Consider the following 17,879-nt stretch of genomic DNA (forward strand, 5'->3'; position numbering starts at 1 on the left):
AAGGCATGGCTTGGGGGGGGGGACGATACATAAGAACGACGGAGAGAGGTGCGGAAAGATTGAGCGATCGGGCCACCAAGTAGTCCACGTTAGGTATAGGGGGGTGAGCAAACCCAAATCACCTGACTGTTTTTTCTGGCACCAAACCATGCCACAACTGCAGCCACTGCAACAATATAATCAGAGGGAATTACATTAACCATCCTCTATCTGGCAAACAAATCAAATTAAGAACTAACGCCACATGCGACTCCATGAATCTAGTGTACCTACTGAAGTGCCCTTGTGGCTTACCCTACATCGGTAAAACCGAAAGGAAACTCAAAGTCCGCTTAACGGAACACAAAAGCACAATCAGGAACAAGAATCTGCAATCTCCCTTAGCTGCCCTTTTCTCTTCTCTTCTGACGGGTGTCTACTGGGTTGGATCGCAAAATGAAACATTTTGAAAACAAATGCCTTACTTTTAAAGAACATCTTCAAATGCCTCACTTGCAACGTGTCATGATTTATCTTCTTCAAAGAAACTGTTGCTGATGACATATTCTGACTATGACGCTAAAGAATACCTCATGAGTCTGCTTTATTTCTAAAACCATATTGTTCAAAACATTTCTAGAAATATTCCTCATTAACATGTTGTCCTAGATTGTGGTGCTATGTTGTCAGTGACCTCTAGTTTGCCTCTTCTTCTTGCAGGTGAGCTCCAAAATACACCCTTGGGGAAACCAGTGTGCAGACATGCAAGCGAATGCAGATATACATCACCAAGTAAGATAATTCTCCTGTGGGAGCTCTCTAGTCATGGCTTCATAGATGGACACAACCTCAATAGTTGACCCTGCCCAATAGAGCAGCAAGAGTTATATGAACTTTGTTTTATGTCTGGCAAACTCTAAAAATGGTGATTTGAAGCAGTGGGATTATATTCAGTGACAAGAGTTGACCTTTAGTGTTGTGGGAAATTACGACCTGTTTGCAGTGTCCAGGGCCAGACTGGGAACCAAAACTGGCCCTGGTAGAGAGCTCAGCTGGCCCCCCTGGGAGCGGCCGAGCTGTATGCCAGGTTCGGTTTCGGTCGATTTTGTTACTGGGGCAGTTTTGCAGCTATGCTACAAAAACGGCCCCTCTAACAGAAACGGCCCCCAGGGGCCCAAAATCGCCCCCCACCCTAGTGGCCCATCGGGGAAACGCCCGGTGCCCACTACGGCCAGTCCGGCCCTGGCAGTGTCCCCTGAATTTTGCCCCCATTTTGACTAGTACGTTCTGGTTTTCTGACTCTGACTGTGCCCTGGGCTCTGCTAACCAGACCCAGGACCTATGCTCTGATTAAAAGTATATGGTAATTAGGTGTAATTACAGTTGGTACTGAACGCCTAGCTGTAAATGTATAGTATATAAAAGGGCATGGGGGTTTAGAAGCCCAGTAGGCTGCCTTTACATTACAATTATATGCACACTTTACTTTGGTTGAAAAGGTACTTTCAAAGTAGCAATCCTCAATGTTTTTACATATAAGTCATCCGTAGGTGCCCCAGGGGTAGGGTGCCATTTAACTATAAGCAGGGATATTATAAAAATGTTTTATATACCATGGTGAGGGAAAAGCTGCCAATTTCGTTTTTCCACATTGCAGATAATTAACTCCATAGGCTAATATTGGAATATTTTATTTCAGTATAAATATTGACAGGAGATATCTAAAAAAGAAAAGGCTGAAAATCCATCCTGGGATACTTGCATTTTAGTCAATAACAGTCCCTGTCGGTGTCAGTTCCCTCACTGTGCACCTGAATGTCTCTGTTCTCCCCAAGGTCCAGGTTAGCTTCTGTGAGAAGTTGGCCTGATATATAGTGCTCACTATTCTAGTGATCACTGTGTATCATACCAAACGACCCTTATTGATGATTGGTTGTAAGTCAACCTTATAGACCAGCTATCCTAGTAGCATGGACAAGAGCAGTCTTCAGGCTAAACTCTAGAGGGCGTGTTAAGCCAGCTGTTATACCATCACATATACCCCTTGAACACCAAGTGAAAGGACACCACACAAGTTGTTATGAAATTAAAAGGATATTTATTTATAACAAGTCTACCCTGATCTCTTTATGAGTCAGGGAGCTAAGCACACAAAAAAAACTCTTACAAAAATACTTTAAGTTGCACAATTTACACAAATGCCCGAGGGGCACGAAAAACCAAATACACTAAAAGTGGAATGTGAAATACTAGCAGGTAAGTAACGAGATCCAGAGGCTTCAGGATCGCTAGGACTACACTACTGAACCCTAAGGTTAGGAGCAGGAGGCCTAGGGAGATCGGGTGCAGAGTGTGCACTCTCACGCGGGATGCGGGACAAAGTCTATGGATGCTAGTATTTGTAAAGTTACTGTTATCGGACGAATCCGACTAGATAGACTGAAAACGAAAAAGGACCTGGACACTTGGATAGTGAACCTACGTTGGAGCATCGAAATGCTCAGGGTACCTAGCCAAGGGGCCGCGGCTACATAGGGTTCAAAAGACGTCGGGAATCCTCGTTGTAGTCTATGGAGCCTGAAAGAAGAAGTTGCTGGCAGGCGACCAGTGAAGATGTTCGATGTGATCCAAGCCTGGATCGGTGATGGAGACGACCTGAAAGCAGAGGGGACTCAGTTCTTAATCACTAGCCAGTTATTGTGTGGGCACCAGGATGGCACCTGATGAAGTCACCTCGACCAGGTGAGTGGGCGACGCTGGACTCTGCTGTCCCTCGGACCAGGAGGCGTTGTCGGCTACCAGGCTGGAGGTGCGAGCTGTCCCACGAAGGTGTCTGCTGTCGGCGATGCTGGACCCAGGATTGGGGCAACAAACCTTGGCAAAGTCAAGCCCACGCGGTGGAGTCAAGATGGCGTCTGGAGTGGACCAGGAGGGTCCGGGGTGCTCCTCTCTTGGAAGGGAACAAGGGCCAGTCTGGAGCAACCAGACCAGTGGTGAAATCGTCATGGTGCGTCATCAGGAGGGCCACTTGCCAGCAGGCAAGTGACCGGACAACGCGGTGAGCAGCAAAGAGCAGAAGGGCCCCACGCAGATCTCGTGGATGCTGGGGGGCTGGAATTCGGTGCTGGAGCTGCTCAGGGTTAGGGCTTCTCAAACCCCAAAGCACTCACTCAAGGATCCCTCAGCGGCCGTGCTGGTTAAGCGTCGTGCAGTTTTGAAGATGGCCGGTCCCTCAGGTCTCGTCACACCCACGAATCTCAGCTGGGCTGATGATGCAGGTAGAGGTCAGAGATGCCAGGGAATCCGGGTCTCGTCGAGCTGGGCAGTCTTGATCCGGAGGATGGACTTGCAGCAAACCGCGATGCTTAGATGGTGCCTGCGGGTGCAGGGTGGCTACTCCTTAGCCACAAGGGAGAGTCTTCAGAAAAAGTCAAGAGTCCTTTCGTGGAAAGTAGTCAAGATTCAGAATTATCTAATTTGGGAAGGGGGCTCGCTCCTACTTTTATTCTAAAAAAAAGGGGTTGGCACGCGACTAGGTCCTGCCCATGGGTGGGACCAGGAGGGGGGTGGTAACACCCCTCTACCTTGTCTGGACTTTCCCCAGCTCAGGGGCTGGTGTGCCCCTGGAACTGGTTTAAGCCGGCATATGCACAGTGAGCACCGGGGTGCCACTTGCAGTCACCTTCCTCTCAGCCCTGCCTACCTGGGATACACAAAACCCTGTCTGGGATGGTGCTAGCACCGCCCCTAACAGGAAACCCTTTGTCCAAGCTCTCCTCGCTGGAAGGGCTCCCAGCAGCAGGAGGTCAGACTTGTGTCTGTGGTGGCAGCATCCATTTTGTGATGCTGAGGCTCGAGTTAGCTTTAACTGGGGTTCACAGTTACATACATGTCGTGTCCCTCTAAAAGGATGGAATGCTAACCCCGTCGCCAGAATTGGCGAGGGGTTAGTATTCTAATTCGTATGACACCTTACTCGACATGTTTTGATAAAGCGATACCAAAGTTGGCAAATAACCGCAAGGATTATAATGCACTTAAGAGTATATGGTACGCGTTATCATGGAACATCTATTAGGACTTGGTTCCGCAAGCTGCAGAAGGGCTCAGCTCATGCCAGAGCACCATCTCACATAATTCCAAGCACTCTTCCTTTAGGATTGTTAAGGCCTGCCATAGGAGTGACTGATAGGATTACTTGTGTCCATTTTAGGGTTAATTATAGGAATACTATAGCTAAAGCATAGGGTGATTACACCACCTTGCCCCAGCTGTCGTGCAGCCAGTTGTGTCAGATTTGGATGGCCAGCCAGGGATGGCATAATACATGCTGCAGCCCCTGGTAGGCCCTGGGTACACCTATGCCCTGGATACCTAAGGTATGCTGTACAGGGACTGATAAGGTGACTCAGTATCCAATTAGATATGTACCTAGGGTACATGGAATCCATTTTACAGAGAGAGCAGTGGGACTGGGGCCCTGAATAGCAGGGTCCCAGGTCAACTAAGTCGGAAAAACAGCAAAACACCAGGCAAAAAGTTGGGGGCAACCATAGTCAGATATCCACCTTCCTACATAACCCCCCCCCAAACGAAAGGAGATAAGGCTATCCTTGACCAGGTAAGCCTATATTGCCTGAGTGGCCATATGAGGTGGTATATGCACTGGCATGGTTACCCCCTATATCATGGTCCACTAAGCAATCCCTCACCCTCAGATACCCTAAGGGTATCTGAGGGTCTCCACCATAGGGAATCTCTACCTGTGGTGTGTTTTGGCAAAGTAAAAGGCTGGTGCTGGGATGGAGTACTGAAGTGAGACTCCACTAATGTTGGGCTCAACTTCCTCCAATCACTATCCACCATATGCGCCATTCTTTCCAGGCCTGAGTTGCGGTGCGCTCTCAGGGTCAACCTCTGGCTACCTAAAGCTGGAGGCTGGGTCCCTCTGTTTGGCTTACTGGAGGGACAGGTCAGGTTTGGGGTTTTTAGGCCCCAGGTTTGGCTGTGCCCAACAGTGTCCATCTGTGGGAGGTCCCTAGCTAATTTTAAGGGGGATCCCTCGGGAGTTTGTTTTATTTTCACTTGGCTAGGACTACTAGCTTCAGTGCCCTTAATCTGCTGATTGGGGAGTTCTTTGGGACAGGGGGCCCTTTGGGGTCCACCACTGGCCTCCCTTACCTTTACAGCCCTGGGCTGATTGAGGCAGGGTAGAGAGGGGCAGGTTACCTGCTCTAGACTGGGTCCCACCTTGGAAGGGTCCACTGACAACAGGGGCTCTGCCAGGCTAGGTCTGACTACCTCTGAGGCAGTTCCTTCACAAGGGGTCAGATCAGTTCCCTGAGGAGGCTGATCCTTTCCTAGAGTCTGGTGGGAGGGAGATTTCTCTTCCTCCTCAATGCTCTCTGTCTGAGTGGAGTGATCCATAGTTTCAGGCTTCACAACACTATTATCTGTCTGAGTATGAGCTGTGGCCATCACAACTCCACCAACCTTTTCAGGAAGGGACTCAGTTTGGGTATGGGCTGTGACCATCACAGCAATACCAACCTGTTCTGGAAAGAAATCTGACTGAGATTGGGCTGTGACTGGCACAGCCCTCCTGACCTGTTCAGGGAGGACATCCTGGACTGGGGCTGTGGCTATCACTGCCCCACTAACCTTACCATGGAGGTTTACCATTTTAAAATGGGTTTCTTGCTCTACCTCAGCCCAGGCTGAGACCTCTAAATCATTCCCCAGTAGGCAATCTACAGGCAAGGTTGGTGACACTGCCACTCTCTTGTGGCCAGTGACACCTCCCCACCTGAGATTGACCACTTCTATGGGATGATCTCTCTGCACTCCATCAATGTTGGTTACCTGGTATGTGGCTCCAGGTATAAGTTGCCTTGAGGGGACTAGGCTCTCAGTCACCATGGTGATGCTAGCCCCTGTGTCTCTGTAGGCCTCAACCTTTGAACCATTGATGAGGGGCTCCTGTCTGTACTTGCCCAAAGTGTTGGGACAAGCTGTAAAGTTGGCAAACCCCATGCCAGTCTCACAGACAAGAGTATCTAAGTCAGGGGACCTGGTTAGGCCAGAGTCCCCAGGAACTCCCAAAGTAAATGCACCCAGATTCCTGGGGGCACTCCCACCACCTGGGGGATTACTACTAGTAGTAACAGGAGGCTGGGAAGTTTTACTTGGGGGTATGTTCTCCTTATTGTTGTTGACCCTTGGGCAACTGCTGTCAGTTTTGTAATGGCCTACCTGTTTGCAGGTATGACAATAAGGTTTCTTTTGGGAATTGGAAGGATTTTGGGACCCACCCTTTTCAGAGGATTTTTGGGGCACTGGGGTTTGATCAGAAGATTTATTCCCACCCTTCTCTTGAGGCTTGGTTGATTCCTTCTTTTGGTCACCACCCTGGTTCTTAGGCCTAATCCTGGTTCTGACCCATTTGTCTGCCCTCTTACCCAATTCTTGTGGAGAGGAGAGGTCAGATCAGAGTCTACCAGGTGCTGGTGTAATAACTGGTTCTGACAATTATTTAAGACTTGCTCTCTCATAATAAGATTATACAATCCTGTGAAGTCAGTAACTTTACTACCCAATAGCCAGCCTTCTAGAGCCTTAGTGTCACAATCAACAAAGTCAGTCCAATCCCGAGACTGAGTTTTCTGGGTGTCTCTGAACATCAACCTGTACTGTTCAGTTGTTACGCCAAACCCATCAACCAGTGTATTCTTCAGGACTTGGTAATTATTAGCATCCTCAGCTCTAGTAGTGAGGAGCTTATCTCTACCTTTGCCTTCAAAGGAGAGCCACAAGATAGCTGCCCGTTGACTCTGGGGGACGCACTGGACAGTGCAGGCCCTCTCCAAAGCAGTCATCCATTTGTGGATGTCATCCCCTTGTTTAAAGGGGGGCACTATCTTACTCAGGTGGCTAGTGTCTAAACTCCTGTCTTTATCTCTAGGGATAATGCTGCCTCCAGTGGGGTCTGCCCCACGCAATTTCTGCTTTCTAGCAAAGGCAAGTCTATCTTTGGCAAGGGCAAGTTCTTCCCTCTCAATCCTCAGATTGACTTCCCTCATCTTAGCTTCATGCTCTCTTCTCTGAGGGGATGTCATCCCTCTGTGAGAAGATGCTTGAGAGCCATTGGTACTAATAGATCTGTTAGAGCCTCTGGAGAGAGACCTAAACTATTCCCAATATTAAGCCTGCCTGAGAGTGGGCCTGGGGGTTCCCCAGTTCCATTCCCATGCCTGCTTAAGTTGGTCCTGGTGAGTCTTCTGACTACTACCTGACCTTTGTCTGCCTCATCCCCTGACAACTCCTGATCCTCTTCCTCCTCTTTACTTTCTGTTCCATTGAGGTTGAGGTCAGGGTCCCCAAGGGTTCCCTCTAAGGGGAGCATGCTCCCATCTGGATTAGAAGGGCCTGTGTTAGAAGCCCTCCTTGCATCATAAGTCTCTAAGAGACCTATCAGAAATGGGATGGTAGGGTTAGAACCCTGTTTTAGCTTCCTGGAGGTACACACTTGTCTCATCTCCTGGAAGTTAAGAGCTGCATATCTTGACATGACCTGTGGAGGGTCAACTGACATAAGGGGAGCTTCTGAGTTCTCTCCTTTGTCAGACATGCGTTTCTAGTGAGGTGTAAGTGGTGCACTTACCAACACTATTTGTTTGCCTACTGATCCCTTGCTAAGAGTTGTAGTCAGGGTGTGCTAAGCCCTGTTACACTACAACAGCTGGTTCAGTAGAACTCAGAGTATTCTAAGCTAAGTTATATGTACCGTGGTACTTATGTGATCTTTCAAATTATATTCTTAGGATACGTGTGGTAAAACAACAGCAAGCTCAAATCCCACCCGCTGCCCACCAATGTGAGAAGTTGGCCTGATATATAGTGCTCACTATTCTAGTGATCACTGTGTATCATACCAAACGACCCTTATTGATGATTGGTTGTAAGTCAACCTTATAGACCAGCTATCCTGGTAGCATGGACAAGAGCAGTCTTCAGGCTAAACTCTAGAGGGCGTGTTAAGCCAGCTGTTATACCATCACATATACCCCTTGAACACCAAGTGAAAAGACACCACACAAGTTGTTATGAAAATAAAAGGATATTTATTTATAACAAGTCTACCCTGATCTCTCTATGAGTCAGGGAGCTAAGCACACAACAAAACTCTTACGAAAATACTTTAAGTTGCACAATTTACACAAATGCCCGAGGGGCACGAAAAAATATATACACTAAAAGTGGAATGTGAAATACTAGCAGGTAAGTAACAAGATCCAGAGGCTTCAGGATCGCTAGGACTACACTACTGAACCCTAAGATTAGGAGCAGGAGGCCTAGGGAGATCGGGTGCATAGTATGCACTCTCGCAGGATGCGGGACAACGTCTATGGATGCTAGTATTTGTAAAGTTACTGTTATAGGACAAATCCGACTAGATAAACTGAAAACGAAAAAGGATCTGGACACTTGGATAGTGAACCTACTTTGGAGCACCGAAATGCTCAGGTTACCTAGCCCAGGGGACGCGGCTGCATAGGGTTCAGAAGACGTCGGGAATCCTCGTTGTAGTCTATGGAGCCTGAAAGAAGAAGTTGCTGGCAGGCGACCAGTGAAGATGTTCGATGTGATCCAAGCCTGGATGGGTGATGGAGACGACCTGAAAGCAGAGGGGACTCAGTTCTTAATCACTAGCCAGTGATTGTGTGGGCCCCAGGATGGCACCGAATTAAGTCACCTCGACCAGGTGAGTGGGCGACGCTGGACTCTGCTGTCCCTCGGACAAGGAGGCATTGTCGGTGACCAGGCTGGAGGTGCGAGCTGTCCCACAAAGGTGTCTGCTGTCGGCAATGCTGGACCCAGGATTGGGGCAACAAACCTTGGCAAAGTCAAGCCCACGCGGTGGAGTCAAGATGGCGTCTGGAGTGGACCAGGAGGGTCCGGGTGCTACTCTCTTGGAAGGGAACAAGGGCCAGTCTGGAGCAACCAGACCAGCGGTGAAATCGTCGTGGTGTGTCGTCAGGAGGGCCACTAACCAGCAGGCAAGTGACCGGACAACGCGGTGAGCAGCAAAGAGCAGAAGGGCCCCGCGCAGATCTCATGGATGCTGGGGGGCTGGACTTCGGTGCTGGAGCTGCTCAGGTTTAGGGCTTTTCAAACCCCAAAGCACTCACTCGAGGATCCATCGGCGGTCGTGCTGGTTAAGCGTCGTGCAGTTTTGAAGATGGCCGGTCCCTCAGGTCTCGTCACACCCACGAATCTCAGCTGGGCTGATGATGCAGGTAGAGGTCATAGATGCCAGGGAATCTGGGTCTCGTCGAGCTGGGCAGTCTTGATCCAGAGGATGGACTTGCAGCAAACCGCGATGCTTAGATGGTGCCTGCGGGTGCAGGGTGGCTACTCCTTAGCCACAAGGGAGAGTCTTCAGAAAAAGTCAAGAGTCCTTTCGTGGAAAGCAGTCAAGATTCAGAATTATCTAATTTGGGAAGGGGGCCCGCTCCTACCTTTATTCTAAAAAAAAGGGGCTGGCACGCGACTAGGTCCTGCCCATGGGTAGGACCAGGAGGGGGTGGTTACACCCCTCTCCCTTATCCGGACTTTCCCCAGCTCAGGGGCTGGTGTGCCCCTGGAACTGGTTTAAGCCGGCATATGCACAGTGAGCACCGGGGTGCCACTTGCAGTCACCTTCCTCTCAGCCCTGCCTACCTGGGATACACAAAACCCTGTCTGGGATGGTGCTAGCACCGCCCCTGACAGGAAACCCTTTGTCCAAGCTCTCCTTGCTGGAAGGACTCCCAGCAGCAGGAGGTCAGACTTGTGTCTGTGGTGGCAGCATCCATTTTGTGATGCTGATGCTCGAGTTAGCTTTAACCGGGGTTCACAGTTACAAACATGTTGTGTCCCTCTAGAAGGGTGGAATGCTAACCCCGTCACCAGAATTGGTGAGGGGTTAGTATTCCAATTCGTATGACACCTTACTCGACATGTTTTGATAAAGCGATACCAAAGTTGGCAAATAACTGCGAGGATTATAATGCACTTAAGAGTATATGGTACGCGTTATCATGGAACAGCTATTAGGACTTGGTTCCGCAAGCTGCAGACGGGCTCAGCTCATGCCAGAGCACCATCTCACATAATTCAAAGCACTCTGCCTTCAGGATTGTTAAGGCCTGCCATAGGAGTGACTTATAGGAATACATGTTTCTATTTTAGGGTTAGATATAGGAATACTATATCTAAAGCAAAGGGTGATTACACCACCTTGCCCCAGCTGTCGTGCAGCCAGTTGTGTCAGATTTGGATGGCCTGCCAGGGGTGGCATAATACATGCTGCAGCCCCTGGTCGGCCCTGGGTACACCTATGCCCTGGATACCTAATGTATGCTGTACAGGGACTGATAAGGTGACTCAGTATCCAATTAGATATGTACCTAGGGTACATGGAATCCATTTTACAGAGAGAGCAGTGGGCCAGGGGCCCTGAATAGCAGGGTCCCAGGTCAACTAAGTCGGAAAACCAGCAAAACACCAGGCAAAAAGTTGGGGGCAACCATAGTCAGATATCCACCTTCCTACAGCTTCTTCCTGCGTTTTCACGTCTCATCAGAGGAAAGGGTTGGCACATATACCTCGGAACAAGCAAATGGGAAATACTGTAAGAAGTCTGTCACTTTCACTATACTCTAACCCTTCACAGTCACCCAAGGTGGGACCATGCTCTACCTCATGCTGCATGTACACAACATAGGTGAGAGATCCCCAAAGATCCCATTGGTGACCCTTCCTTCATCTTCCCCTTGTAAAGAAGTTGATGAAAGGTACATACCTGAAGCCACGGCCCTCCGGGGTCGTGGCTGAAGAAGTCACATTGTTCTTTTCCCCTCTGGGATGGCTTGACTAGTTGGCAGGGTTTTTCAATGCTGGTTCTTGTGGCTTCTTTCTTCTTCCGCGCTCGTTGTCAGGGTCTCCCTGCTGCTCTCCACTGTGGCTGCCGGTCCCTCATGGTTTCTCGCATCCTCCTTCTTGTGTTCGCGTTGTGTGCCGTTTTCCTCCTACAGCCTCCTTTTCTTTCCCTGCGTCCTCCACGTCACTTCCCCTGATCCCGCTAGAGCGTCAGGCTTGCTCTCGGTCTGTCGCATTTCCACTGCCATTTCGGAAATCCTGTCAGGACGCGGTACGGGATTACACTGCCTTTCCTCCAAGTATGGACGATCGTGACAAACAGTCCACATTCCCTTGGGACCTTCCTGGGGCGTGAAGGGTCTGAAAAGAGAAAGGCTGTATTTATTTATGCATTTTATAAAGCGCACAAATACCCGAAGGTGTCTCGGCGCCGTTGGTCTGACGGAAAGATGGTAAACATAATGAATCACTGATTGAAGAGCCAGGTCTTTATCTGTTTCCTAAAGATGAGCAGGGCGGGTTGGTCTTGTTGTGGAAGGGAAGCCTGTTCCAGAGTTTCATAGTGGCAGATATAAATGATCTGTCGCCCCAGGAGGCTTTTTTGTGCGAGGAACCGTAAGAAGATTAGCATTGGAGGAACACAATTGTCTGGGTGGATTGTAGGGTTGGAGAGACTGTTTGAGAAAATCAGGACCAGTGGTGTGTATGGCCTTATAAGCGATGCAGAGAGCTTTAAACTTGGATCTGCTTCTAATTGGTAGCCAGTGAAGTTGGCGGACTACAATAGAGATGGGCTTAAATTTAGGAGTGCCTGTCAGCAGCCTAAGTGCTGCGTTTTGAATCAGCTGGAGTTTTTTTTTAACTTTTTCTTGTGCATTGATGAATAATCTGTTACAATAGTCCACTTTGGACATAACAAGGGTACTGATCAATGTTTTGGCGGCTGAGGAAGGGAGATATGGGAGAAGTTTCTTTATAATTCTGATGGTGTGAAAAGCTCACGATACAACCAAATTTGCATGGTGCATGAAAGTCAGTTTGGTGTCAAAATTGACTCCAAGGTTTCTGACCTTTTCAACTGGAGATGGGGGTGTGCCTAGGTCTATTGGCCACCAAAGAGAGGACCGTGATGGTGATAGATTACCGAAGATCATAACGTCAGTCTTACTGGAATTCAATCTCAGGGAGTTGTCGGCCATCCAGGAGCTTATAGCAAGCTTTCCCTTCTGGAAGTTGGCTGCGACCTTTGCACCATCATGATATATTGCTAACACTAGTTGGGTATCGTCAGCATATTAGGTAAGCACCAGTTTGTATGTTTTGTTGAGCCTCGCCAAGCCTGACACGTAGATATTAAACAGTGTCGGGCTTAGCGAGGATCCCTGGGGTACCCCGCAAGGAAAAGAGAATGAGGGGGAGGTGAAACTGTCAAGCGTGACTGATTGTGAACAATCAGCCAGGTATGAGGTGATGAGGGCCCTGGCCTTGTGACAAATATCTAGTGCAGTGACACTGTTGATCAGGGTAGCGTGGTCGACCATGTCAAATGCTGCTGAAAGGTCCAACAGGATGAGAACCGCCACTCCTCCAGCATCCATGATTTTTTTGATCTCATCTGATGCTTTGATGAGGGCGGGCTCACGGCCAAATTTTGTATCATCTAATAAATTATGTTGCTAGATGAACATTGCCAATTGGGTGTTCATTACTTTCTCTGCAATTTTTGCAGGTAGAGGCAGTGAAGCAATGGGTCTGTAGCTGGCAGTATCCGCTGGGTCTAAGTTGGCTCTTTTTATGAGGGGCTTGATCACCATCTTTTTCCAAATGAAAGGGTATGTGCAGGTTTGGAACATTGAATTGATTATTTTACCCAGATTAACTCCTATGAGGACAGAGTTAAGTTGAAGGGTGGCAGGCGGGCACGGATCTTCGGGGGACCCTGATTTCATGGAGGAGATGAGATGTGAGATGAGGTCCGGGTGGACTTGACAGAATTCTTCAAAGGTAGGAGTTTGAGGAGAGTGAGTAATAGTGTGTTCTCGAATAAATGGGGGGTCTATTAATGTGCTAAGTGTGTTGAGAGTAAAGTTGTTATAGATGGTAAAAACTTTCTCTTGGAAATATGTATCTTGTGAGTTACAAAGTCTCTGAGTGGCAGTGATAGGGGGGGTTGATCCCTGACCGGCCAGTTTAGATACTACTTGGAACAGTTGTTTGGCCGAGTTCTTTGCCGAATCAATTTAGTTACAATAAAAATTACTTTTAGCTGAGACCAGGAGGCGTTTATAGTTAGCAAGGAATTGCTTGTAGAGGGCTTTCTTGGAGGTATCATAGTGTAAGCGCCAGCTACATTCTAGATGTCGACATTTTTGCTTTTCGCATCTTAGGGCCTCCGAGAACCAATGTGCAGAGACGGAGGCTCGGTTATTCGACCTGCGTTTGATGGGTACCGATTTGGTAACTGCATCATTTATCCAGCTTGTGTATATAATGGCCGCTGAGTCAGGGTCTGTTGGGGGAAGGTCAGGCTGATTTGTGAGTAAGGAGGAATGAAATTCCAGGGAATCAATGTTACTCCAGGCTTTGAACTGTCTAGATAGTTGGGGTTTTAGGAGGGGGCTGGGATTATTGCTATGTTGTATGTCAAAGAGAATTGCGTAACAGTCTGTCCATGGTAGCGGTATAATGTTTCCTAGGTCGAGACATGAAGGGTTGGAGAAGATTCTATCTAGAATATGTCCAGCAGAATGAGTGGATGAGGTGACACTTTGTGTGAGGCCTACTGCCTCTAATTCGGCCAGTAATGTTATTGTGTCTTGGTCATCCTGTGATTCCAAGTGAAAGTTAAAATCTCCTAAAATGGCAAAGTTATTTTCACCTGCAGCTAACTCTAATAGGTTGCCCAACGAGGACAGGAAATATGTGCGAGATCCTGTTGGTAGGTATAGCAGAATACCATTGAAAGGCGGAAATTGCGGAATTATGATAGAGAAGTAGCAGGCTTGACAGATATTGGTAGGGACTAGTTCTGCTTTGATGAGATAGTCCTCCGCCTTTTTTATTTTGTCTATCGAATATGCAGATCGCCTATCCTTCTGGTGTTGCTGTGTGGAAGTCAGGCCCAGCAGCCGGATCCCCCCAGGTTTCAGTTATCAACAGGATGTCTAGTTTCTGATTGTCAATAAAAATCTGGATTTCGTATTTGTGTTTTGGAAAGAAACGGGTGTTTATCAGCGCCAAATGCATGTTTGTAGGTGAGGGGATGGTGCTGGTTGAGTAAAATGCTAATTGGTGAATGTTCAAGGAAAAACTGCAGTTAGGACAGGACATTGTGTGCTGAGAAGCAAGTTCCCTAATTTCAAAAGTGAGGCAGTTGGTAGGGTGGTTGCAGGAGGAACGTATGGCTGCAAGTTGTTCAGACGTATACTGCAATTGTTTATTACCGGTTAGCTGGCTGGGCTGACCAGGGGGAGTGGCCCTGGGCCCGGTCCAAGCGCGGACGGACACAGATGGGCTTGCCTATGGGGCGCCGCCGGCACGCCCGTTGCGCGCATCCGCTGCGCGAACGGAATAGCATCGTTCTTTTATAGTAGGACAGGGTAGAACAACTAACCTGCTGACCTGCGCGCCGCAAGTGAGGAGGAAGTCTTAATCTATTCCGGGGCGCCTTCCCTCCACAACAATCTGACAAGTCAGAGGTGGACCAGGGAAGGGGGTGCTTAATATGATAGGAGCAGCGTGAGTTAAAAACAGAGTTAGCTAATTAAAAATACAATGCGCTAAATGTAAATTACAGCAGTTACTTTCAAGAACTATAGGAGCTCTTTGCCAGGCGCTCCAGCGTTTCGGCAATTCAGTCATGATTTACCTTGCTTTTGTTGAGTCCTTGTAGGGCTAGGAACCAACAAAGCACCTTTGGATTTGTGTTGTTATGGGTGGCAAGCCACGTCAGAGGAGCATGGTCAATGTTGGACTTGGCCCTTTTGGCAGGTTTTTGCCCTTTAATAATGACCTGATGGTAGTGATTGATTTTAGGCTTCTGCGCACTTTAGCACTGTGGCCCAGTGTAAAGTGCGTTCACTCTCTGAGTGTGTGTGGTGAGATTGGCCTGCTCTTCCATAGGAATGCACGGTGTATATGTGTGACCATGGTAGTTCCTGATGTGAGAGGAGTGCAGGGGCGAGTTTGGTATGTGCGAACTCATGAGATTAAATGCTGTGCGACGGTGTGCGCAGATTTAATGCGTCTAGTGTAGAAGTGCCATTTTTAGAAGATGGCATTTCTGTGTGCAGAGAATGTGAATTGACTGTCTGGCTTGAGAGTGACAGAAGCTGGCTGGTGTGCTTGGCTCCAGGAGCCAGGATGGGTCTGCCTGGTGGTGAATAGGGAGATCTGCATGTAAGAGGGAAGGAGGAGTTGCACCTGGGACCTGAATAGGGCTGGGCCTTCCCTCCACAATGCTGGCTCCACCCCCTGTGCTGCGTCTGATGTCCCTGGCCTGTCCTGTGAATAGTGAAGAGGAGCTGAGCAAGTGCTCAAGTGCTCCCAAACCAGTTGCATCTGGTTTTCCCTAAACCCTGTGCTGTGTCACAAAGGGAGTTTTCTGTATAAAACTGTATAAAACAAATAACAGTTGGTTATTAGGAAGAACTTGCATCCTAACAAGAAGTATTGTAAGGCTTCCATGGCCCATTTGATTGACAAACCTTCTTTTTCCATAGTTGTATAATGTACCTCTCTTGGGAACAGTTTTCGACTAAGGTACAGAACAGTTCAAAGGTCTCCCTGTTGGTCAGTTTGAGATATCAAGGCCCCTAAGCCTCTGTTTAAATCATCTGTTTGTAACACAAAAGGCTTGTCAAAGTCGGGACACATTAGGACTGGGGGTTCACACAGCTGTGCCTTCAATCTTAGAAAACTCTCCTCTTGAGTAGCAGTCTATTCTATCTTATGATTGGGTTGGCGTTTTGTCAGTAAATCTGTGAGAGGACAGGCTATCCGCGAAAATTGGGCAATAAACCGCTGATAATAGCCTACTGGACCCAGAAATGCACGTATGTCCTTTTTAGTTGTGGGCTATGGTATCTTCTGAATAGCCTCTAGTTTGTTGTGTTGAGGCTGTAAGGTTCCTGTCTGTATGGAATAGCCCAAGTACTCTATATGATCAGTGCCTAAGGTTGTTTTTTGGGGGTTCAACGTCAGGCTAGCCTGGTTAAGAGAAGCCAAGACATTTAGCAAGTCTTGTTTATGTGTTTCCCAATCTAGACTATACACCACAATATCGTCCAGATATGCCATCACATATTGTTGGTGCGGTCGTAATACCACATTCATTAACCTCTGAAAGGTTGCAGATGCACCATGTAAACCAAAGTGCATCACCTTGAAGTGATCCAAACCAGAGGGTGTGGAGAATGCCGTTTTCTCCCTGTCGGCAGGATTAAGTGGTATCTGTCAATACCCTTTTGTCAGGTCAATAGTGGACCTCACCTGTGCTCCTCCCAGTCTCTCTATTAGTTTGTTATCTCTAGGCATTGGATAATTTTCATACTTGGAATGGGCATTTAATTCTCTGAAGTCTGCTGAAATGGCGCCCGTGCAGAAAGAAAGGAAAGGAATGCACTGTATTGGATAAATACAGCATATTCCTGTCCTTTTCCTTACTTACTGCACTGTGCCACTAAGGTCATAATTATGTCCTACATATTGTGCACAGTGGTGCCTCAGAGGCTGCCAACAAATTTCAAAGACTGCTCATTTTGTAGCAACCAAATTCAGCCATGCTTAATGTTGCTGCAGAGCACCAGCACTTTCTCTTTCTTTAGTATGGAAGGATGGAGGTTTCATCTTTAAGACTTTCTGGGAAAAATTGGGATTTTATGTCTGTTTGTTGTATGGTTATGGGCGCTACAAAGAAGTTTTGTTCAACACCTTTTTCTTCATTTGCAGGGGACCGAATATCCAATTGATGATTATAATCTTCATCAACAAGAACAACTTCAGAGAAGCATCCAAGGTAGGGCCCTACTTTTAAGGCAGGCATTGTCTAACAGTATTGACACTTTACATTCGGGCCCATGTGTCACATTATTTCTATGAAATTCCCTCATCATCCATGTGCTTGAGTTTACGTTGAGCTTTTTGTCATTATGAGATGTGCAGATTTTTGTTAATTGGAGGCAGCTTGTAAGCTGTGGATGCACAATGGTGTCAACAAATCATGTCCTGGACTATGATGAATGAGTTTTGATGATATTCAAAGTGCAATGTTAAGTAAATCATTTACATTTTAATGTCTTATCTGGGTAACACAAAGGGTCTCATTTACAAAGATTTGGCGTAGGGCAGCGCCGCAAGTATGCAAGCAATGTGAAGGTAGGAAAGTACAAAATCTATGAAATACAGTGCATTCCTGTCCTGTCAGCCAAGTGCTGGTGCATAATTTTGTGCCTAGCGCCAATGCAGCCACCCTTGTACCATGGTGTAAATTTAAATAACTTCAACCCTGCATTAAGGGCTGTAGTGCCTGGATAGGGGTGACGTTTAAACTATACTTAACATGAAGGATTTGACCTCTAAAAAGGGGTTATTTTGAGTGGTAAAATTGAGGTTTTTATATTGCGGGTATGATTACCCTGGGAAAATATACCCTTTTTGGTTTTTAAATTGCTAAAGTCAAGCTACAATGGAAAGCCTGAAGCCATGTTGTAATCTGTCAGTGTAGTGGATGCCACAATAGGTGCTGCAGTCTACTAGTGACACTTAGGGCCGGATTTACAAAGGTTTTATGTTGCCCTTGTTCCACACAAGGGGTGCAAGTGTGACACAAAACCTGCATGAGATTTACCTTGCATAGCCCTGCATGGCTTGGCATTTCTAGAGTAACGCAAGGCAGCACATTGACTTATGGTACTCTGCCCCAGGAAGGCATTCCATGGGTGGAGTGTGTGTGTTCCCATTGAATCCACTTATGGATTTTG

The 17,879-nt window shown here is 47.6% G+C and overlaps 1 protein-coding gene across 1 annotated transcript in view; it reads left to right on the forward strand.

Annotated features, from left to right (window-relative positions):
* Window positions 1-17,879, forward strand: part of LOC147661040 (uncharacterized) — a 130,173-nt gene that overhangs the window by 71,829 nt on the left and 40,465 nt on the right. The window contains exons 3-4 of the mRNA XM_086951376.1: window positions 700-771; window positions 16,849-16,915. Of these exons, the coding sequence (XP_086807502.1) occupies window positions 700-771; window positions 16,849-16,915 (139 nt within the window). The remainder of the gene's footprint in view (window positions 1-699; window positions 772-16,848; window positions 16,916-17,879) is intronic.

Source organism: Lissotriton vulgaris, unplaced genomic scaffold (assembly GCF_964263255.1).
Source record: "Lissotriton vulgaris unplaced genomic scaffold, aLisVul1.2 SCAFFOLD_2362, whole genome shotgun sequence".
Lineage (NCBI taxonomy): Eukaryota > Metazoa > Chordata > Amphibia > Caudata > Salamandridae > Lissotriton > Lissotriton vulgaris.